This window comes from Caloenas nicobarica, chromosome 18 (genome assembly GCF_036013445.1).
Source record: "Caloenas nicobarica isolate bCalNic1 chromosome 18, bCalNic1.hap1, whole genome shotgun sequence".
NCBI lineage: Eukaryota > Metazoa > Chordata > Aves > Columbiformes > Columbidae > Caloenas > Caloenas nicobarica.
The window spans coordinates 5,583,166-5,605,699 of NC_088262.1; the positions used below are offsets into that span (position 1 = coordinate 5,583,166).

Sequence of the window (22,534 nt, forward strand, 5' to 3'; positions counted from 1 at the left end):
CCACGTTGGTGCATACCCCATGTTTCTATTTAACTCCATCACACATCTCCCCAGCCCCGTGCCAGCTACTCTTGGCCAAGCGATGAAAGCTTTGGCAGTGCAGTGAGGCTTTCCCTGCCTCGGCATCTGCTGGCTTTGCCCAACACAAGGCTTGTAGCTGGTGTCAACTCAATTTCTCGGTGCTACAGCTGCACAGGGCACTCCCACAGCAGGGAAATGAGGTGCCCTATAGATTTGCATGTGCTGTATTCAATTACCTCCTGCTTAAGCAGAAATTACTCTTATTAACAGTTTGTAGTTGGAGACTGGTGGAGTCAAGTCAACGCTAATGGAAGTCATCCGAGCTGTTAATCACTAGAATCACCGACTTCAAAACCAGCTCTCTGTTTGTTATTGGGGGTAATTCTTTTTATGGACCTCAGGGGTTCTTCGTCTCCTCAGTGATCTTAAGGGTTTATGAGGTCTTGTAAGAACTTGTGTGTCTTATTGACTCACTGACAAAGCTCTTCCAGAGTGTCATGCAAAATACAGGGGTGCCACGGCCCTCACAGTTATTAAAAAAATGGTCTGTGCATATAAAGCAGAATTTATCCTGGTTCTGGAGACAGAATGATTTGAAAATGTAGTGAGATTTCATGCGACTGGAAAGTGTGTGGGGTTTTTATCAGATAATTCATTTTTCTGCATGCTTTAGGGATGAGCCTATGTGGATTCCTGACATGTGAAGTTTTCTTCAGCTCCCTGGATGGGGAACCGTAAGTGTCAATCCTTTCCTGTTAATTTAGTTCAGAAGCTGGAAATACTCAGGCTGCCTTAGATCCTATCGTTACAGCTGTTGTTTCAGCTGCCATCCGTACCCCTGCGTTATCTCTGCTCAGGCAGCATTGAGAAGAGACTCTGGCTCAGTGAAATGGGGAGATGATGTGTGCTTTTGAAACACACTTCATCCCCACGCCGATGAAAAATCTCTGCTCTCTGCAGATAGATGTGCGTGTCTCTCTGCTTCTTCTTTGATTATTGTGGTTGTTCCCTTTGGGTGGGAGCCAGCAAACTCAGCTAGAGCTTCTGGAACATCCTCAGCTTGCACCAGCGCATGCTTTTGTCTGTAAGCGCTCCTGATTGCCGATTGTTGGTGATTTCCCAGGGATCAGTCCATTTTTTTTCCCAGTTCTCCCGGTAGAGTTGGTCCCGATGCTGTTGGTGCCGTGACTCTGCCCTGCTGCCAGCCGTGTCCTGGCAGAGCCCCTTCCCACCCCGCTCAGCCCCCAGCGGGAGCAGGGATGGGAGCCGAGTGGTTTTTTTCCCTCGTCTCTGCTGGATTTCAGCTCTTTTTGTTATAATTGTTTTTTTGCTGATGTTAGGAAACGACCGGCTTTTCCCTCGCGGATGTCTGTCAGCATTAGAGATAGTGTTGCCAGCATCAGAAACCTGGGTTCAGCAGAACTGTGCAGGAGCCGTACAGAGACAGCCTTTTTCTTTCTCTTTTTTTATATTTCCTTCCTCCCCCTGGTACCTTCTCAAGTAGTAATGGGGAGATAACTTTCAAACTTGGTTTAGATTAACTAGAAATAGAGGGCTTTAAATCTCAAGTACTTACAAGGTGTGACCAAGTGGAAATGCAGCTTTTGTTCAGCTTAAGCTCCTCTGAAACCTGGGCAGAGGGATGAGCCACTTCATGTTTTTCTTGCATTTTCTAGGATAATATTCATCCAGAAATCTCAAGCTGAGAGAGATAAGGAGTTCAGGCAAGAATATCTGCTGTGTGAGTGGTAAAGAGAGCTCAGCTCCAGGGCTTGGGGAAGAGAGCATGGTCTGCAGGTCCTGTTGATGGTTCTGGGCAGGGATAGGTCGTGGCAGGTCCCTTCAGGGTTGGTTGATGAGGTTCTCCATCATGCGTAGGGCTCATTCTCTCATTTGCACCCCGAGCTCGGGGTGGACATGAGGCAGAGGTGACATGGCCCCATCGGGCTCGGGAATTTGGTTGTTGGCCATGGTTGCTCTACAAGGATGTGGTGAAGAGGAAGGTCCTGCACCAGAAGGTGCCATGGCCATGGGACTCAGCTCCTTCCTTCTGCAGATGTGGGGTGGGAAGGGACATTTGTGAATTGAAATGGGGAAGAATGGGTGAAAGGTGAGGAGATTAGCGGTGGTGGTGGAAGGCAAGTCCCTCCTGTGCAGACAGCTCTGATTTATCCGAAATGAAAGCCGCTTTCCTCCCTTTCTTACAGCATTACTTGCTGTGGTGTGAAATATTCAGCCTCTATTCAAACCGTAACAAAATCTTCCTTTCTCGTGTGGTGAGGGGATGAAACTGGACTTGTTCGCTTGTCTGTCAAAGTCATTTCCTTTTAATAAATGCCTATAAATCCTGGACTTCTCAGCAGTTCTCCTCCAGCCCACCGAGCAGCGAGCACGCTGCCCTTTCCGTGTCTCCAACCCCAGGGAGGAACAAAACAAAAGTCTCTGCAATTCTGCTACTTTCTGAATTGTTTTCTTTAACCGATTTGGCAAAGGATGAGTAGAGAGAGCCTATCAGTCTATCAGGCTCTGATTTAAGCCTGGCTCAGGTTCGAGCTGCTGGACCCAGGACAGTGGCTTAAGCCTGATGCCTTTTAAGGAGCCCCAAAGACAATGAAGGTCATCACTGAAAATATGCGTGGATTGAGTTTCTATTTATAAAATAGCAAGTGGCTCTGGAGCTAAGAGGAGCTATATTTACTGAAGGGAACCAAAGTGGTTTTGTGGATGGCCGTGGCTCTGCGGGTGCACCAAGGCAGGGGGAATAATGTGGGTATGATGACGGTAGGACATGGAGAAGACTTGTTGGTTGAGGACATGGCCATGAGCTATAAATGATGGGGAATCTAACATGGGAGAGGGCAAAAAAAAGGGCACATCATTTTGTTAATTAATAGCTGCTTCCGTTCATCAGAATTTCTTAGGTTTTGCCCCAGGACCAATGGTCTGGCTCCTGCTTTGAGGTAGACCCCATGTGTGCCTGCACTCCTGCAGAGGTTGGAGATGATCTAATGGAACAGTGTCAGGTTGAAAATGGCATCTTTGTGTGACCTGTTTGATTTTTTTCTTATGTATATATATTAAAAATCTGCAAGTGATGAGTCAGTAAAACATTCTTGGTGTTTCCTGTGAAATAGCTGAGGTTGGTATTTTCTTTCAATGTTATTTTTCCTTAGTTACCATGGTAATGATTTCAGACAGGTTTTATTCTGCAGCCGTTTGAATGGTTTTGAAGTTTTCAAGGTCTTCTGGATTCACTCACAGAAGCAGAGCCCTCAGGATCAGGAGGGATCTGCCTCCTGGCCCGTCACCCCATCCTTCCCTCTGCTTTGGCAACCCAGAATTTTTTTTTTTTCTATTTTATTTTATTGTTAGCAAGATAGAGAAGAAATACCCTGGGGTGCTTCTGCTCTTTTGTTCTGACATCCCCGGGGGCAGGAGCTGGACAAGACGAGGCTTGGCCGCAGCCTGGAGCTCGCTGCCTGGGCAGAGGGGAGACGGGGATGGATGGATCCACGCCAGACGTGTCCACAGCGCTGGGGGCAGGTCTGGTGATGATGAAGAGCCTGTGCCATGGCACAGTCATTTCCCTCTTACGGGTCGTGGCTGGAGGAAGGCAGGAGTAGAAGCCTTGTAAGCTCTGTGCACCATCTGCCAGGGCACTTGGTTGCATTTTGTCACACAGCAGGGCTTGTCTTGCAGGAATTGGGGAGCGCAGCCCCTCTGGCTTCTGCTTCTCATGACCCCAGCCCCTGTCTTCACCTTCAGGAGCTTTTTCCCCTCGTTGCCCACAGCCTCGCTTGCTCAGCAGACACCTTGGAGCCCCATGCACAGACAGCAGTGGTGCATGTCACCGCCTCGTGCCCAGACAGAAACGGAGCATGTCCCTTCTGCCATCGGAAACCTCGCTCGTGAGATCTTACTTAGTTTAAAAAAAAAAAAAAAAAAGAAAAACCACCCAAAGAAATGCATTACAGCTGTTTCTGAATGCTGAAAAAGGACAAGGCGCTGGTCCCGCTCTGAGATACTCCTTGAGGCAACACTTAATACCTGGGGTCACCTTCCCTCGTCTCCGCCTGCCCTCCCAGCAATGCCCTGCCAGGCAGCCCCGTCCGAAACCTCTGAGCAGGGCAGGGGGAGCATCCCTTCCCCATCCTGACGGTCTGCACGCTGGCGGGCAGGGCTGCAGCTGGGCTGCCTCCTCCTGCCGCCATCCTTTGGTGCTTTGGTGCTCGTCAGAGATGCTGCTCTGTCGGCTCCTGTTTCATGTGCTGCCAGAGCCTGTCAATGTGCTGTTTGGTACATCAACAAATCGACACTCCACAAACACAGAGCTAACAGGGAATGATTTATCCAGGACGCCACGGCTGTACGTCCAGCAAGGCGAGGTGTCCTGGAAACAAAATTCAGTATTTACCCAAGACTCATCAGAAGAGCTGGTGTTTCGTGCCACAGCTGAATTGTGCTTGTATCTCGCTCTTTCTGGGTGTCGCTCGTTTAATCATAGCATGCTTTCCATTTAATTAGTCACTACTGCTACTGATGAGAGAATTAGCAGACTCTTCTTTTAATGGAGAAGCTGAGGCGATAGCAGACGTGCTGTAACCAGGGTGGGGGGCAGGAGGCTTTGTGCTGGAAAGACACCCTGGGATCTGCACTCAGGCTCTGCTTCCCTGCAAAATGCCCTTTCCAGGGGGCATCCTGGTGGGGTTTGTTTTCCAAATATATAATTTAGTCAAAGGAATGATGCTACCTCCCATGACTGCTGTATTGTGGCCCTCGAAGGGGGAAGCTGTTTGATTTTACTGGCTCCTTTCCTCCCAGCCCGGTGAGAATCCGTGGAACTGGTTGTGTGCCAGGAGTTGGTGACTCTCCCAGGTACATTATGTCTAAAACTGGTCAATATTGTTTTGATTAGACCATTATTGTCAGAAAACAGCAGTTTATAAAACTTGAAGCTGTTCATTGGGGGGAGTGGTTTCAGTGAACTGCCTTATTTTTTTATTTTTTTTTTAATACATCATCTTACATATTTGAAATGCCCATTTGAACAGCTGGTGACTGAAAATCTCCATGTTCTTCTTCAAGCTGACTTCTACTTATGTTTTTTAATTTCATTTGATTTATGGTACGGAGGAAACGGATAAGGGAATAGGGACTGAAATGGAGGGGAGAGCTACCAAAATTTTGGGCACAAAGTGTTTCAGTTCACCAGTTCTGAAACTCTGTATTCCTCTTTAAGATGGGATGACAATTTCAATTCCCATGGGAGAGAAAAGCCACTTTCCTGCTGGATTGTAATGATGTCTAAGGAAAGATGTCTCAGACACGTTTGTAATGTCTCTAGAGCAAAAGCATCTTATAAACAGTCTTATTATCCATGTTATCTCTAGCTGCATGGAAATCCTGTAGCTGGCATTCTCAGAGGTGTTGGAATCCCCACTGCCCAGCCATGATCTCCCTAGGCAGGATCATGATATCAGCCCACCTCTGTTTTTATAAATAATTCCCAGTGGTGCCTGTGCCAGGGGTCTGGGCAGACGCCCCATGGATGCAGCAATTTGTCCCTTGGAAGGGACATGGAGCTGCTGCAGTGGGGGCTTTTGAGCTGCCCTGGGGACCCCCAAGCAGGAGTGAGGGGCTTGGGGGAGAGCCCTCCTCACCCGGCTGCAAAAATCCTCTGAGTATTTTGCGTCACCCCGTGTCAATTGTTTAGGGATGTGTTGTTTGCTGAAGCAAAATAACTCCTTGATTTGAGCTGGTCTGGTTGCAGTGTGCATCACCTCGCCCTCCGCTGGCAGAGCTCCAGGCTGCCCCGGAGACCCCCTTCATCTCCTGACAGGGTGAAAGGGAAGTTTTCCCTTCCTCTTTCAACCCATTTTGGCCGTTAATCTGAGATTTTCGAATATTAATTCTCATCTCTGGTTCAGGAGATCTCACTCTTCCTTTTTATTATGGGCACCCAATGTTTCGGACATTAAAAACCATTTCCTACAAAGGAAGTGGAAAAGAGGGTGCAGAGGAGGAGTGGGGGTTCCAGGCATTTTTTTGGGAGTGAAGCAGGGGGAGATGGATGGATCTGGTGCTCCTATGGGTGCTGAGCATCACCACATTGTATGGGCTGACCCATAGCCCTCCTGCACCAGTGCCAGGGGTATCTGAGGATCTTGTGAGCCTGGTGGGATGTTTCATGGCCTGGGGGGGTCGCAGCCCTTCCAGTGGGTGCTGGGGTCCCTGGGAGGGTTGCAGCGTAAATGCTGTTTCCCCTGTGACTCCCCCCGGCACCCAGCTGTGCCCTGCCAGTGCTTCCCATCTGGATTTATCCATCCCAATAACATCTCCAGCCAGAAGGTGCTTGTGAAGCGCAAAGTTCCATTAATCCGCGCTATTAACACGACATCCCTGAGGGGGCTGGCTGGGTTTTCCATGTCAGCCCCCGCAGGGAGGGGAGGCGGCGGCTGTGGGAGATGCTGTGATGCTCTTGCTCACCCATCCAGGGACTGAACCGCGTTGTGCCCGGGGGGCTGGTTAGATTTGGCAGCGCAGTCAGAGCTGGGGAACAGAGGGTGGAAATCAGCCTTTGGGCCTGGGTTAGCGGGGCTGATGGATGGGAAGGAAAGCTTCCAGGAACACGTTTTCTTTCCAGCAGTATCACTGCAGTAATAATAACAGCACAGCCTGCCTCGGTGCTGGGGCATTCATGAATGAGTTGGCATTTTTCTTTTTTTTGTGACTAATGTAGACTTTCAGCTATTTGAAATTGTTCTGAGGTGCAGCTTGACATATAAGTTCTTGGCCTATTTATTACTTTGTGTCTGAGTGCTCCCATAGGTATATGATTTTAAACCAGGGCTGCATTTAATATTGGGAGCTGGAGCATTTGTATTTTAGCTCTAGCTCAGTGAGGAAGCGATTTGGGCTGCATGTTCAGTGTGTTTAGCAAACTCTAGCCAAGGGATCCATTCCTCAGCAAGGATATTCAAGGTACAGGAAGTGTTCCACAACCCCTATTTGTTCTTTTTTATTACTTTTGCTTTTCAATGCTGCTGTTTTCCCCTTTGTTATCCTGGGATTGTTGCTGTATCATCACAAGCTCCCACCAGTATCAGTCCAAGTCCCCAGGGATTATGCTACCACACTGAGACAACATCACACCAATTTGTGTCCCCATCTACCATCACACTGGGTTGAAGGAACTTGAGCTGCAAGGGCTTGGCCAGCTGTACTTGGAGACTTCAATCCTGAGAAAGAGAGAGCTGAATGCCCACATGGATTGATCTATTTATTTGCCAGCGTGTATCTGTGAAGCCTTTGGTCGCTGTAGTTTCTTGGGGCTCTGAAACACAGTTGATCGAGTGTTGACCTTGCCCCTGAGCCATCCTTTCTCCTGGGTCCCATGATGTTGGGTTGGGCTTGGGTCACCTCATGTCAAACCGTACAGCTTGGGCCATGGGGTGGCAGCTTCTGGTCTGTTGTAGGAGGTTTTTGGCCGGCTGTGAAGGTGTTCCATGGAAGTGGTGGGAGCCGTCTACAGCATGTGTTGCACATTGGCTTGTGCTCGTGGTGTAGCTGTGGTGAACCTGCACATCTGACCGTAACCCACCATGGTCTTCGGGCATCTAAAGCCGTGGGCGGTTACATGCGGGGATTTAGAAAAGTATCTGAGGGACTTAAGTGCTAAATGACCCCTAAGAGGAGTCCACCACCCTGTGTGCATAAGGTGTTTAGTGAACTACGCCAGCCCACGGCTCCGTTGAGCACCTCAGCGTTGCCACCATGACCCCATGGGCGCCTGCCAGCAGGATGCTGTCTCTTCATTTTAATGAAGCTTTTAAGTAGAAACATGCAGTTGCGGCCATGTGCTGGGGTTAAATGGGGAGAAGGGATCTGGTACAGCAGATTCTGCTCCTGTCTTTGCCACTGACTGATCCTAAACAGACTACGCCACCGGTTTTTGTCTTCTGCCGTATGTTTTCCAATAATGCCCGCCCACCCGCCGGGGAAAGCACAGCGCTGGGTGTCTGCAGGCATTGTTGGGAGCCCTCTGAGAAATATGCTAGAAAAACATGAAAGGTATTAATTTAGGTCTAAGGTTACTGGAAGTCTGTTTGTTAGAAGTTTTTTGTACCTGTATTTTTAGATCGGTAGTCTGAATTGCCGGGATTGGGTCCTTCCTCGGTAGCGGGATTTGGGCTTCCTGATAATGAGTTTTTTGAGCCATTCTAGTTGTAGCACCTCAAATCTCTGCATTTGAAAGTCTTAGGTTGAATCTTTTGATGAGATATTAAATAAAAAGACAGGCTGTAAAAGGTTATTTATGCGAGAAAACAATCCGACTGTCTCTTCAGCATAAGGAGGATTGGTTTGGAGGATGTGGAAGTGTTAAGGCTCAGTACATGCCGCTAAAACCTCCTGTGGTCACACTAAAGCTGCGATTAACGTGAAGTCAATGTCTGGATTTACCTGCTCTATTTACAACAGGTGTATAAGCCTTAAATACTCTGATAGTATTTTTCTTCTCTCTCTCCTGGGCTTGGAGTGAGCTATTGCCACTTTCTCGCTATACCATTAGCATCGGTATTCCTACACTTGCGGTATTGGGGCTTGTTGTATTTCCAGGTGTAATTTTGGATATGGAGCTGTGCTGCTTACCGTGTCCCTTTCCTCCTCTTCATTCTCCAGCCAGAGGAGCTTACCAACGCCCTGGAGATCAGCAACATTGTCTTCACAAGCCTCTTTGCCCTGGAGATGCTGCTGAAAGTCCTTGTTTATGGTCCATTTGGCTACATTAAGAATCCATACAACATCTTTGATGGGATCATTGTGGTGATTAGGTACAAACCTAGAGCTTTATGCATGTTTCTCCTCATTTGGCTGTTTAATTAAACAGAAAGTAATGGGGAGTTTGGCATAAGTACCTTCCTATGACACTTTATACTCCTCTACTGTAAATCAATGCACTTAGACACAATTGCTAATACATATCTGAGGGTTATTTTATGGTCATTTTAGAAAGAGACCCAAACAGAAAGCTACTAGTCTCAATGTCCTGGGAATGTCTAGGATCCAAACAGTACAACCAGTGCCTGATGAAGTAACTCTTTATTTTTTTTGACATAAGCAAAGGCTGTAATTGCCCTGACAGACACAGCCCCTGATTTGCTGGTGTGTTTTAGACACTCTAGTCCAGCTCATCAGGGGCATCAGCCCACCTTCCATCCCTCTTCTCTCTGAATTTCACCCTCCCTTTGCTTCCTCTTCTCTGTGCCTTTGCATTAGGCTTTGTCTTCTCATCCTGCAATGATTTTTTTTCTCCTTTTCTCCCTCAGCGTGTGGGAGATAGTGGGCCAGCAAGGCGGGGGGCTCTCGGTCCTGCGGACCTTTCGGCTCATGCGAGTTTTGAAGCTGGTCCGCTTCATGCCAGCCCTCCAGCGCCAGCTCGTAGTCCTCATGAAGACCATGGACAATGTGGCCACCTTCTGCATGTTGCTGATGCTCTTCATCTTCATCTTTAGGTGAGCTTTTCCAATTTCAAGTCCTGAGATTGTGCTGGGTTTTTAGGTGGGATCCCATGGCAAGGTGAGGAGATGTAAGAGTCCAGACCAGGATGTGGCTGAGCTGAACGGCCCCAGGAACAGCATCACTGGCCAGTGCTGGTTGTGACTTGCTGCCCTGACTAAATTCTCTTAACTCTGGCCAAACGAGACATCTGTCTTTGCAAGATGATTTACAAGGAAAATCTTTCAGCTGGATGATTCCTTGACATTACCCCAAGACAGCAGTTACATTTTTTTACCAACTAGCAGAAAGACCGGTGCTAAAAATATTGCCAAGGAGAGGGCAATATTCCTAAAATAAAGTCAGCCATTGTGGTGCTTGTTCTCTTGCACGGCCTCTTCTTCTGAGAAGCGAGGTTCTGCACTGAAAATGTTAGAAATAGGCTTGATGTAGCCCCAGATTTTGGATTTTGGTCTAGATTTTGAGAAGAGCGTGTCTCCTTATAACAGCCAACTCTGGTGTTCCAGCAATCCAGGTACTGGGAAGGCTGAAGAAAGCCAGTCTATTCCATGGAATAATGTCCCAGTGAGACATTTCACTCCAAAGCTGCCATTTGCAGCCACGGTGCTCAGTAGAGCTGTAAATAATTTGATTATTCAGGTTACTGGCCCCATAGCAGGGGAAAACAAATTATGCTTTTAGTATCAATCTATAATGAAAGGTATTCTGATTTCTTGTCAAAATTGAAAAAGCTGTTTCAGGTCCCCTGACATGTCTCATTCAGGCATTTCACAAAAACTCTTTTTGCCTTCCTAATTCAATTTAAGCATATTTTGCAGAAAATGTGTCATTGCAAAACAGAAAGTCAAAACATTTTGTTTAGAAAATGTTGAAAGACAATGTTTTGACTTAAACAAAGCAGAAAAAGAAGGAGCGGGCATACTTTTCAGTTGAAACTCTGACAGATTTGACCCACATTCACAACTGGTTTGTGTAATCTTGAGGCATGTTTTTCAGGGAATGAATGATTCATCTTTAAAAGAAAAAAAAAAAAAAAAAGACGAATTGGCCAGGTGAAATAAAGAAACACAGCCCTGCTGTATGATTATTAGTTTTTAATAGGAGACTGATGTTGTCTCCTGTTGAGCTCCTGCTTTCCCTCCCTGCAGCATCCTGGGGATGCACCTCTTTGGCTGTAAGTTTGCTTCGGAGCGAGACGGCGACACGCTGCCCGACAGGAAGAATTTTGACTCCTTGCTCTGGGCCATCGTCACGGTTTTCCAGGTACAAAACGGAAGATGCCACAATTCAAGTGTGTTTTGGGCTGGGGTTGTTTTCCAAACCATCTGACAGAGCTTAGTGAAGCTCCTTGCTACGGAAGGGAGAGGATCCAAAACCACAAGCGAGGGAACACGGGAGGTTTCAGACCATCTTCAAGAATAAAGGAGAAAGATCATAAAGAGAGGCTGCCAAGGCAGGAGGCTTTCACCTTTGCAGGGTATGGGCTGAGTGGGTGTATGAGGGGGAGATGGAGAGAAGATCGGGACCACTTGCAGCCATATTTCAAAAAAGAACAGAATCTGGTTTAAGCCCATAATTGATATGTGCAGATTTTTGTCCTAGCAGCTCCGAGCTCTGTAACTCTGGGATCCGTGGAGAATTTTTAGCTGTTCCTGCTGACCAAAGGAAAGGTCAGACTCACACGATGCTGCAGTTCCTTACAGCTGAACGTGTCCCCTGGTGCGGGTTGGATCGGGGCCGTTTGGGCTGGGACCTTACCAGCAGCACGGGAGTCCTGGTCCCTTCAGTCCTGTCTCTCCTCTGGCTCAGAAGATGGCTTGGGCCAGGCTTATCCTCCTGTGCTTATAGCTACTTTGGATACCCCAAAAGTGGGGTGCTTTTCTGACCCATCCAGGGCACAGCTACCCATCCAGGCTTGGGGAAAACAGTGTGTAATCCTCCAGTATCTTCATTTTCCTGATACCTTTTATTTACAGATTTTGACCCAGGAAGACTGGAACAAGGTCCTTTACAACGGCATGGCATCGACCTCCTCCTGGGCTGCTCTCTACTTCATTGCTCTCATGACATTTGGGAATTATGTTCTCTTTAACCTGCTGGTGGCCATCCTGGTAGAGGGTTTCCAGACGGAGGTAATGTCCTCGCACTTGTGCCTTTGCTTTCTTCTAAAGTTTCAGGGCCTCCAGATCCTGGAATTTGATTTCTGAGTTGGTCAGCAATATGTTTAAAAGAGCGGTACATGAAAAACAGGGGGGGAAATAGTAGGTTGGTGTGTTTTTTTTGGTTTTTTTTTGCTTTTATTTTTTTTTCTTCGCGCCGGTGCAATTTAATACCGCAAGCCCTCTAAACGAAGGACTTAAATGAAAAGCGTCGTTAGCATTAATGCAGGAGTGGGAATTCAGTGGTGAGTCAGGCACTGCAGATGGGATCGCTGCTATGACAGTGTCTTTGAAACAGTTCTCACCGTGTTTGTCAGCCGGATTAAAAGACCCTCCTGAAAACTTACTCAGGCTGGTAAGAGATTAGTGACACGATTATCTTTTTTGATGGTATGTGTTCACGGATCTCTTCCCGTTTCCAGCTCTGCAGCGCTCTGCACATTTTAAAATACACGATTTCTGGTCTCTGACAGCTGTCTTCTCGGGCCGGGAACCTCCCTGAGACATCCTGGATTGCCGGAGGTTTTCATGGAAGGACAGGGGGGCATTTAGGTTTGAACTGAAGCTTTTTTCCTCCCTTCCCAACTTCCATGCCTCCCCGACTGTCCAGCTTGGAGTGAGTGAGCATGTCACCTTGTGCCCGAAGTGGGGGAACTGCCATGCCCACCCACTCTCTGCAAAAATCATCCCACTGGCCAAGATTGGCTGTAACCTAAGACTGCTCACTGGGATCTGTTTGTATAGGCTGTGCTTTTACATGCTACCTTGGATATTTATAAGTGTTCTGGGGTGACTGAATATTATTTAAGATTTGTTGTTTGTGTATCATAATATCCTACAACCCTAGGAACAGCTATGCACAGAGCTGTTTTTATGAGTATTATTATTATTTTTGGAGCACAGTTTAGAGTTAAATTAATGGAGTCGTACCAGAAGATAGCAAGAAGGTGTTTTTTTTCATTTTATTTTTTGTATCGTCTCTCTCCATGTGGGTGCTTTTCTTTTTAATTGTTATTGTTGTAGCTGTTTCCATCTGTAAATCCCCCCCACCTGCCATTCAGCCGAAGAGAAGGTCACTGCCAGGTTCTCCCAAATAGCACAATGTTCCCTTGCCCAAGCAAGGAGAGGTAAAAAGCTCCTTGTCAGCTTGTGATGATGGCTCCGAAACCGAACCTTTGTCTGTTCAGATGAGTAAATTGATTCTCTGAAGGTCGCTGAAGCGGGAGCTCACCTGCTGCACCCGCCGCTTAGAGAAAAGGACGCAGCCATTCACTGCAGCAGCCCCTTTTCCAGCCCCTGCTCCTTGGGGGATGCTGACACCTCTGGTCCTTGGCTCAGCCCTGTTTTTCACGCTAGAGCATCCCCACGCTCGCCCGCCGGCTTGCTCTTGCTCCCGTTCCCGCACGCCTGGTTCCCTGGGCAGCAATTTACCCCACGCTCGCTTTGCGGCCAGCTGGTACCACGGCGTAACCCTCTGGAAATTCCTGTCCTGGCTTAACACGCTGCAATTTTATTCCAATAACCGTGACCTTGAGGGTTTGTCTTCTCTGGAGCAGAGGAACTGCCCGCAGCATGCCCGAAATCTGCTTTTGGTTGGTTTTTGCAGCAGGGCTGCCTCGTCACCTGCTCCTGCTTTTCCTCTACCGGGGCAGCGCCGGGATTTCTGTGTAAGATGCAAATGGGCTTTAACTGCAGAGTGTAAAAAAGCCAACAAAAAACCACCTTAACAATGTAAATCAGGGAGTAATTTCTGGTTCAGGAAAGCACTGAGACAGCGAGTGATGCTTACACTGGGATCGGGAGGCGAGCACATGGACCAGCCTCCAAAGGTCAAACCCTCTCTGGCCAATTCTGCCCAACCACGGCAATTCCAGTGAACTTGCACCAAATTTCTATGATTTGTGACTGTGATTACAGTGCTATTTTGTATCTCGGGCCTTGATGGCATTCTAATAATAAACTTCCTTCCACGTCCCTGTTTTTCGGAGTTCTCCACGCTCCTCCAGTGAGTTGCAATGGGATCAAGAGATCCCTCAGTTCAACCCAGTTTCCTGCAGCAGACGGGGAGCTGGAGGTCGGGAGCCAGGTCTTGCTGGTTCATGTTTATTCAGCTTTGCTGGTGTGTAGCTTTGCAAACAGATCTTGTCCTGGATTTTGCTAGCCAGCACACAACAGATCCTCTCCTAAGCAGAATTAATAAAGAGATCACCTCTCACTGTAAGCAAACCCCAGTGTCTCCACTGTGATTGCACTTGACCCTTCTGAGTTGTTTTTTTTTTTTTTTCCCATTCTCCTTCAGATTTCTGGGCTGAAACACAATCCTGGATCTGCTGCTTTTATCTCCCTGGTCCTTGAGTGCCTTTCCTCAATCTGCAAGCACCTCGTTAATTTTAGTGCGTGGCTTTGCAGCCCCGGTTGCTAGGCAGCAGATGTACATAAGCAGTTGAGAAACAAAAAGGACCCATTTCAAACTTTAAATACGGAGCAATATATTTTGCAGGGTTGAGTTTGTTTGTTTGTTTGTTTTCCCTTCCTTTCTTTTTAATTGGTAACCTGTTTCTTTTGTGCAAGAGGCTCACGCAGGACTTTATACAATGTGGTTATTTCTGACCCTGTGTTCTCTGATTTAACTCGAGCCTCGCGCTGGTGCAGGGAAGGTGAGCAGGGGACTCCGTTTGATCGAGCTGATAATTTGAAATTGCTGCCTGACCTCTCGAGTCCCTGCCCTGGGGACTTCTCTCTGAAGCGAGCAATGACTCCTCTTTGTCAGGCATAAAGCTCTGCTCCCAAGGGAGTTTCTAATAGTATTATCTCCAAAGAGTATTCTTCCATTGGTAATCCTCTCAGTTTCGCGTCCTCCTTGTCCCCAGTGGTCCTCACTTGTGGGTTTGTTCGTTCCCATCCTTTGTGCCCCCCTCCCTTCTTGGTACCCCAGGTCCTCCAGCCCCTCCATCCTTTCCTCTACAGGACGTTACCTGCTCTCTGGATGCAGCATCCTTGGAGAAATATGGGCTTTGACTCCTGGGCTTCACCAGAGGGAACGGTCCCTTCTCCCACAGTAGGGAATTTGGGTGGTGTTTTTCTTGCATCCTTTACCTTTCACATTCCTGTTGGTTTCAAGTGGGATTTTCCTTGTGAAGGAAAAATGTTTCCACGTTTTCTCTTTCAATCACTTTTCCATGTCTCTGTTACAACCAAGGACTTTAAATTAAGTGTCAATTACTTTGCTAGCAAGACACTCTTGTCCAGACATCGAGATCCCAAAGGTGATCGGTCTTTCTCAAACTCTTTATCCTGTCCTGGAGTGGGATGAATTTTACATCCCATGTAGCAACCAGCCGAAAGATCCATTGCCATGTAGGCAAGAAATTAAGCTGATGGGACAAACACGGGACAGGACCAGGCATGGCTGTGCTGTCAAAATGTGCCAAGGAGCACAGGGAGAGCAAGCCCTGAGGAAGGAAAAACACAACGAGGTGAAACATGACATGTACTTTCCAAGTGGACAGGGAAAAATCAACTTCTGGTGCTGTGAAGAGATGCTGGGGCCCCTCATAGCAAAGCCCCCGGGATGGGGCTGTGCCTGCAGACTCTGCTGTGTTTGGGCACCCTGTTGATTTAAATGGATGTCTCCAGTAACATTAGCGAGGAGGGATCTGAACTCATGGTGGGTTCTAGTGGTTTTCCTTGAATTAGGTGTTTCACCTGGCTGTAAGAGAACTGATATTGTGTTAATCAAACATTCATTAAAAGCCTCCATTGCTGCTTAATGAAGGCGTCATAAATAAAGATCCTATTATGCAGCTGCAAAACAAACCAAACCATAATCATGTTTTCAATAATTAGCTGGTGTTTCATTAGCACAGTTATCACTTAAGAGCTGAAGCAAGCTCTGCTCGAAACACTTAATTTAAAGGTAAGGCTGGTCCCTCTGAAGGGCTTCGCTCCATCCAAGATCTTCCACTCCTTCCCTGCGCCGAGCAGAGTGGGTGCCCAGCCCTGCTCCCCCTTCCCCTCTCCTTCCCGCCCTCTTCTCATGTGTTTTTTGATTCCCCATTCAGTCCTGCTGTTGAAACTGTGAAAATTGAACCCCCCCTTCCCCTTCCTTCCCTCCTTCTCCCTCCCCCCGTTTCTCCTTCAGGAGATCTCCAAGCGAGAAGACGCGAGTGGGCAGTTAAGCTGTATTCAGCTGCCTGTCGACTCGTCGGGGGTACGTACCAGCACATCCCACCGCCACCGTGCTTGTCTCTCTCGTGGTGCCTGGTCACACGCTGTGGTGCTGTTCTCATTGTAGTAGCTGTTGTTGTTTTGGGGTTTGTTTGGGTATTTTGGTGGTGCTTTTGTTTCTTTTTTTTTTTTCTTCCTTGCCTTTTTTTTGTCGCCCTCATCGTTGAGTCAGACTTGATTTTACGTCCCTTCCTTCTTTGGCGGAGCCGGCTAAATTAAGGTGGGTGCTTCGGGACAGCTGATGTGGCTCCAGCCCCAGCTCTTGCTGACCCCTTTCTGGACACCTGCCCTGGGGAAGGCTCTTCCCAGGGTTCCCACAGCCCCTCCACTGCACGGTCACATCCCAGGACGTGCCCAGGGATGCAGAGGGTGATGCTGATGGCTGCACACACCTGCCCAGCGCTCCCTCCATCATGCAGATAGAGGAGGGTGCCTGGGAGTGAAGGGACCTGGAATCAAGCTTGTTTGTGGAGACAGGAGCAGGGAGCTCCATGTCCAGCAGGATGGTGGCAACTGCACTGTGTTGTGTCCCAGAAAGGCTGGCTGGGCTCTCTGGTGGGATGCTGTGTTACAGCGTGGGTCAGCCTGTGAAACGGTCCCGTTCAGGTCTGAGGAAGTCACAGATCTCCGAGGTGCAGCACACCCCAAACCTTACTCTTCTGCCAACCTCATCTTTCTCTTTACCAGTCCCTTTCCTTTCTGTCCTTTCCAAGAAGATTTTTCTCTGCACAAAAGCCCTTTCCGATCGTATCCCAGTGTGTCAGTCCCCTTGGGTACAGGCTGTTTTAGGCTGGTGTACCATCTGGTCCATCTTGACGTACCCTCGTTTCCTGAAAGGATTTTAACTCCCTCTTCTCTCATAACCCCTTTTCTATCCAGAAAGGCAAACTGGGAGTGCAAGAACAGGTAACGGGCAGCAGCCCCAGCTGTGAGATGCTTGCCTGCACTGTACTGAGTCTGGCACGTGGTGTTTCGGGGGGGATGCTTTCTGCCCTCCAGATGTGGGGTTTGGTGCTGGGGAGGGGGTTGGGAAGTCCCCACGTAGCCCGGCTTTTCCATCTCAGCACACATCTCATGGTGCACCCTAAAACTTCCCTTTGGGCTGTTAAAGAGCACTCCAGGAATACAAATCATATAAAATTCTTCCCATTATTTATTCCTTTTTAATAACCCATTAGGGAGAATGAGTAATTCCTGGCAAGGTCACTGACAGGCTGAGCCGGGAGCCTCTGCAGGGAGCGAACCTGGAGCCAGCTGGAGCCCCTGCTCATACGGAGACACGGTTTTGACTCCAGCAAAGCTCAGGCCAGCCTGACTTTACTGCTCCCCCTTGCAAGGTGCATTCCTGACCTTCCCAGTCTGTGTCGTGCAGGATGAGCTTCCCTGAATAGCACAGAAGTCCTGGATCCTCAGGAGGGGAAGTTATGAGCCAACACTTTACATCACACTCTGTTTGGCCTTAAAAACATGTCTGAGAGCATCCAGTCTATCCGGAAAAAAACCCTTTCACTGTTTAGTGACCCTGCGGGGGCTCATCCCTCTGGGGTTTTGCATAAGAAAGAGGCGGAGGGCACTGGACGTTTTGTCAGATGTCACCTCCTCCCATCCCATGCTGGAACCCCACTGGGTTTTTACAACCAACAGGTACCCGAGCACCAAACCTCCGCAGTGCTGGCCAGGGATCCCGGGGCAAAGCTGAGCTTTGGTGGGGTTTTCTGGGGCTCCAGAAGTGAGGGTCTGCTTGGCTTCTCTCATCCCAGCATCCTCCCATCCTTCCCACCTCTCCTTCCTCCTGAGGTACATCGTGATGGGGCTTGGTGCCCTTTGCCAGAGCAGTGGTTTCAGCCATGAATCCTCCTCTTTTGGATCTTTTTTGGCATCGTTCTGGTGAGCACCATTGCCTGTCAGGTGTATCCTGGCTATACCACACCCTAAATGCCTTTCTGCAGTGCCAATGGACAGAATCAGAGGGGTGCGCAGGGATGCCCCAAATCGGGTCCATGCCACAAGGTCACTGCACTGTGAGCAATAGTAAAACCTCTCTCCTCCCGAGGATGTGCCTGTCTCAGAGCAGAGGCAGCTCTTGCTCAGCCCCCAATATTCAAAATAATACCGTGGAATTTAAATCCCAAAATGATACATCATAAATCCCCCAAACTTCTGCTTCTGTTGTGTGTCACAGCTGGGAAGGGATTGACCACCTAGGGCAGTCGTTATCAGGTTCTGCCACCTGGATCTTCTCTGCGCTGGTGGGGCATCCATTGGCATATACCCATTAATTGTGTTGGAAATTCAGGGTCTCTTGTGCCCCTTCTGAACCCTGGATTCCTTCATCAAAGCATCGCTAGAAAGAGCTACACACAGGGAGTTTTAAGCCATGGTATAAAAATTAAGAGACATTAGTAGGGTCAATTTTTGTCACAAAATTTCTCAATAGATATCTGTCCTTCTCTAATACCTGCCCAGTATGCAATTCCAGCAGCAAAAATTAAGCAATTGTTTGTTTATTTTTTCTGATCCCTTTCTGGGACCGCGTTTGGAGCCAGAGGCAGTCTGTCTTCCTGGTAGGAGGTTAATTAGTCTGTGGTATAAATATGTGCATGCGTCATTTTGTGAAAGGTGATGTTGCATCGTGGTACAAAATTCGGTGGATCTGTAGGTGTGGTGTCGGAGATGGGAATCCGTTTTTTCAGAGGGGTGTCCGTGCACAGCAGCCCTTCGCTCTCCTTGCTGACACCCTCTGTTTTGCTCCAGGGTGATACTTCCAAGTCTGATTCTGAGGGTGATCTCTTCCCCCGCAGCCTGGAAGAGGAGGGAAGACTTAAGAAAAACTTGTCAAATCCAGCCTGTGAGTAACAGCCCCGGGAGGACGAACCCTTGCGCAGAAACCTCGCTGTGCTATGCAAACAATGTGTCTCAAAGGGAAGAGGCTGCCTAGAGAGAATGGTGTAGTCCAAGCCTTGACCAAGGCCAGTGGGCTTGTGGCGTGGGGTTGGATTGAGGGATGCAGATAGACACGTGATGGCCTCTAGGCCATAATCTCCCCGCTGAGCCCGAGGTCTGGGTTTTTGGGGTGTGTCTGCAGGGCCACAGGCGGAGGAGCTGCAGGGAAGGAGGATGGAGGGAGCCTGCGATGGGCAGGAGGTTCCCAGGGCTGGAGCTGACAGGAGTTGGTTGGAAGGTTGAGTGGCAGCAGATGACAACGTGTGTCTGCTCTACTCTCTTGTTGCCACCCGGTCCCATTTGCACCTGATCTCATTCCTGGCTTCCATCCCCCTGTTCCTCTGCCAGGCTGGAGGATGGGGTTGCAGCTCCCAGCCCTCTCTCAAGGGCTTTTTGGCCCCCATCCTCCTGATACTTGGAGGAGAGTTGTCCCTGCGCAGCTGCTTTGCCTGCTGGGGAGCAGATTGTAGATGTGCCTCTTGAGGTGTGACACCTAAAACCCATTTGTGTCTTCTAGTGACGGCCCTGAGTGATCACCCAGAGCTGAAGAAGAGCCTGACCCCACCGCTCATCATCCACACGGCTGCCACGCCGATGCCCATGCCCAAGAGTGCCATGTTCGGGGACGCAGCGCAGGGCTATGAGTCCCGTCGGGCCAGTGGTGTCTCCATGGACCCCAACACCTACGAGCTCAAGTCCCCGGTACTCATGTCACCTTCTCCTGTGGATGCTCAATGGATGCCTGTTGGGCTTATAGGGTTGTCTTTCTATTCATCGGCCCCAGCTGGCTGAGTCTAGCGTGGGGTGGGTGACCCAGGGCTGATGTTGTCCCTGTCCTTCCCACAGCCCAGCGCCCGCAGCTCCCCACACAGCCCCTGGAGTGCCAGCAGCAGCTGGAACAGCCGCCGCTCCAGCTGGAACAGCATTGGCCGGGCCCCCAGCCTCAAGCGTCGGGGACAGAGCGGCGAGCGCAGGTCCCTGCTCTCCGGAGAGGGCAAGGAGAGCTCAGAGGAAGGGGAGAGTTCGGATGAGGAACGTTCCAGCCGGGCTGGCAGCTTCAACGGCTCTTTGCCTCATCGCATGGAGTCGCTGGAAACAAAAGGCTCTTTTGACCTCCAGGATACGCTGCAGGTGCCTTCCCTGTACCGGACCAGCAGCATGCACAGCAGCCGGACCTCTACCTCTGAGCATCAGGACTGCAATGGGAAGACCTCCCCAGGTCTGCTACTGCACCAGCTCCACCTCGATGACCCCCGCCAGGACTGCGATGACTGCGATGATGAAGGCAACATGGTAAGGAAATGCCAAGCGCTCACTTTGGGCTTGTTTTCCTTGTTAAAGTGATGCACGTACCTCACTCAGGAGCACATGGGTGGGTGCGAAGCGATGTCCCACCACAGGTGCTGGGTCTTGCCGGAAGGTATCTGGGCTGTAGATGCCACCAGAAATGGGGCTGGCATTATATGAATTATTTCAGTGCAGTAGCAGATGGTTCATGATCGTAGAATCATAAAATAGTTTGGGTTGGAAGGGACCTTCCAAGCTCCCCCAGTGCCCCCCCTGCCATGAGCAGGGACATCTGCACCAGCTCAGGTTGCTCAGAGCCCCGTCCAGCCTGGCCTGGGATGTCTCCAGGGATGGTTCATCCACCACCTCTCTGGCCAACCTGGGCCAGGCTCTCACCACCCTCAGCATCAAAAATTTCTTCCTCACGTCCAGCCTGAATCTCCCTTCCTTTAGTTTAAAACCATTACCCCCCGTCCTATGATAAAGAGATTAGGACAAAACTCTCCAGGTTCTACTAGAAGGTGCAGAGCAAAGGCAATCTCTTGTAAATACATGCTTTTCTGTGGTTTTTTTTTCCTTTCCTTTAGAAAAAAAAAGTTACTTTCCCTGCTTTCCAACCATTATTCATCTTTCTGCCCCCACGCACAGCAGCAATTTCTGTTGACATCAATAGGCAAGGAAAGGGCAGTGTTTGGCCCCCCATTCCCATGGCGACGTTAGTCCCGTGGAGATGGTGGTAATTTCAAAGGCTTTGCATTAATTTCAATATAAAGAGGCATTAATCTAATAAGCGTTTCTCTTTCATGGGCCTGAAAAGTGCCATTTAGGAAATGTTAGCTAAAAGGGCTGCAAGCGCAGAGAAGGGGTGAGGGTCGCTGGCTCTTTTTGCATGTGGATTTTTGTATTTTAAGGCAATAGAAGGAATTTGGCTGCTTTCCCAATGTTTTTTGCATGCCTGGCAGAAAGTGGTCCAAGCTGGCCGTAGGACACCTGCGGAGACTGTCCCGTCAGGATGTTCCCAGCACAATTTTGGGAGGTTTTGAGGTATTTTCTATTCTTCCCAGGTTATCTCTTTGTTTCAGGCTTAAAAATGTGATGGTTTAATCAGTCATCCCAGGGGCTAACTTGATTTCTGTCGGCGAGGCGGACGGGTTTTATGTAGAGCCATGTGATGGTAACTGGGGTGTTACTGAGAACATGAAAGCTGCGGCTCGTGGACATGATTTTACTGTATTTCACTGAGTTTGTCGAATGAAAATGGATTTTGGAGCATGTGAAAGGATGCAAAAGGCAGCGGTGACTCCAGAGAAAGAACAGGAGGAAAAAGAGAGTTAGTGCTGGCAGAACAGAGTCACTCAGCTGTGAATCGCCTTTAAAAAAAGCCATTTTCCCATTACATCTCCAGCATGGATCCTCAGCCTGGGATTTTTTACTGATTGTCTTAACCTGGTTTTTAACCTCCATAAAATAAATTGAATTTTTAAGAAAAGGAGCAGTAATTTTTTTTTTTTTTGAAAAAGCACTATTAAAAGTGATCAAGAGACCATGCTCTTTATTACTAGCTAGGGAGTTTTTCCATGCTCCAACATCTGCTGCTTTTTCCAGCTCACCTGGTCCAACCATCATGCAGGTCCCTTCCTTTTCCCTTGCAAGATCAGATGCCAGCAGCCCCCCTTGTGCTGGACATTGTGTGATAGGACATGTCCCTCCTCTCCCACCCCACCCAGTGCCACAGACCCAGCCAGCGCTGATGACAGACTCTTGAATAAGATGCATATTTTTATATTTTAAATCTTTATTACGGTGGTTGCTGTTAGTGTAAACCAAACGTTGTCTTCTGTGTGCTGAGGTCTGGCCATGTAGGGTTAGACCAAAGGTCCCTCAGTTTTCTTCCATGGAGCGGTCAAAAGCATAATACCTAAGGAAAAAATAGGTAAACCAAGGTAAATAAATAGTGCCCCAGCTCATGGTATAGCCATGCTTGATGGCTGGGATATCTGCAGCTGGCTGGTGCTTTTCCCCATGCTCTGAAATATGTATTCTCTGCAAATCACTAAACCAGGCAGATTGGAAAATATTGCTTAGAATAGTGAAATGAAGTCCCAGGTTGCAGAGCTTCTCTATGTGATTCCCTCCTGACGTTTGAGGGGATGCTTTGCCCCTAAATTAGCCTTGACAAAGTCAGAAAAAAAAGTCATTATTTTCTAAATGGCAAAAAAAAAAAAATTCAAAGATCTCCCACCAACAAAAGAAGAAAACTCAACTGTTATTCAGATCAAAGTAATCCTAAATATGCCCTTCTGCAACAAAGCTTCACAAGCTCTCCTTGCTGGCTGGGTTTGATTGCCTCTGCACAGAAATGAAAGGCAGTGCAAAGGCTT

The 22,534-nt window shown here is 48.6% G+C and overlaps 1 protein-coding gene across 1 annotated transcript in view; it reads left to right on the forward strand.

Moving 5' to 3' along the window:
• The window catches only part of CACNA1G (calcium voltage-gated channel subunit alpha1 G), a 139,757-nt gene that overhangs the window by 65,959 nt on the left and 51,264 nt on the right, over positions 1–22,534 (forward strand). The window contains exons 10-17 of the mRNA XM_065648103.1: positions 8,701–8,852; positions 9,348–9,533; positions 10,686–10,800; positions 11,514–11,669; positions 15,838–15,906; positions 18,678–18,771; positions 19,384–19,568; positions 19,713–20,159. Coding sequence (XP_065504175.1) covers positions 8,701–8,852; positions 9,348–9,533; positions 10,686–10,800; positions 11,514–11,669; positions 15,838–15,906; positions 18,678–18,771; positions 19,384–19,568; positions 19,713–20,159 — 1,404 coding nt within the window. The remainder of the gene's footprint in view (positions 1–8,700; positions 8,853–9,347; positions 9,534–10,685; positions 10,801–11,513; positions 11,670–15,837; positions 15,907–18,677; positions 18,772–19,383; positions 19,569–19,712; positions 20,160–22,534) is intronic.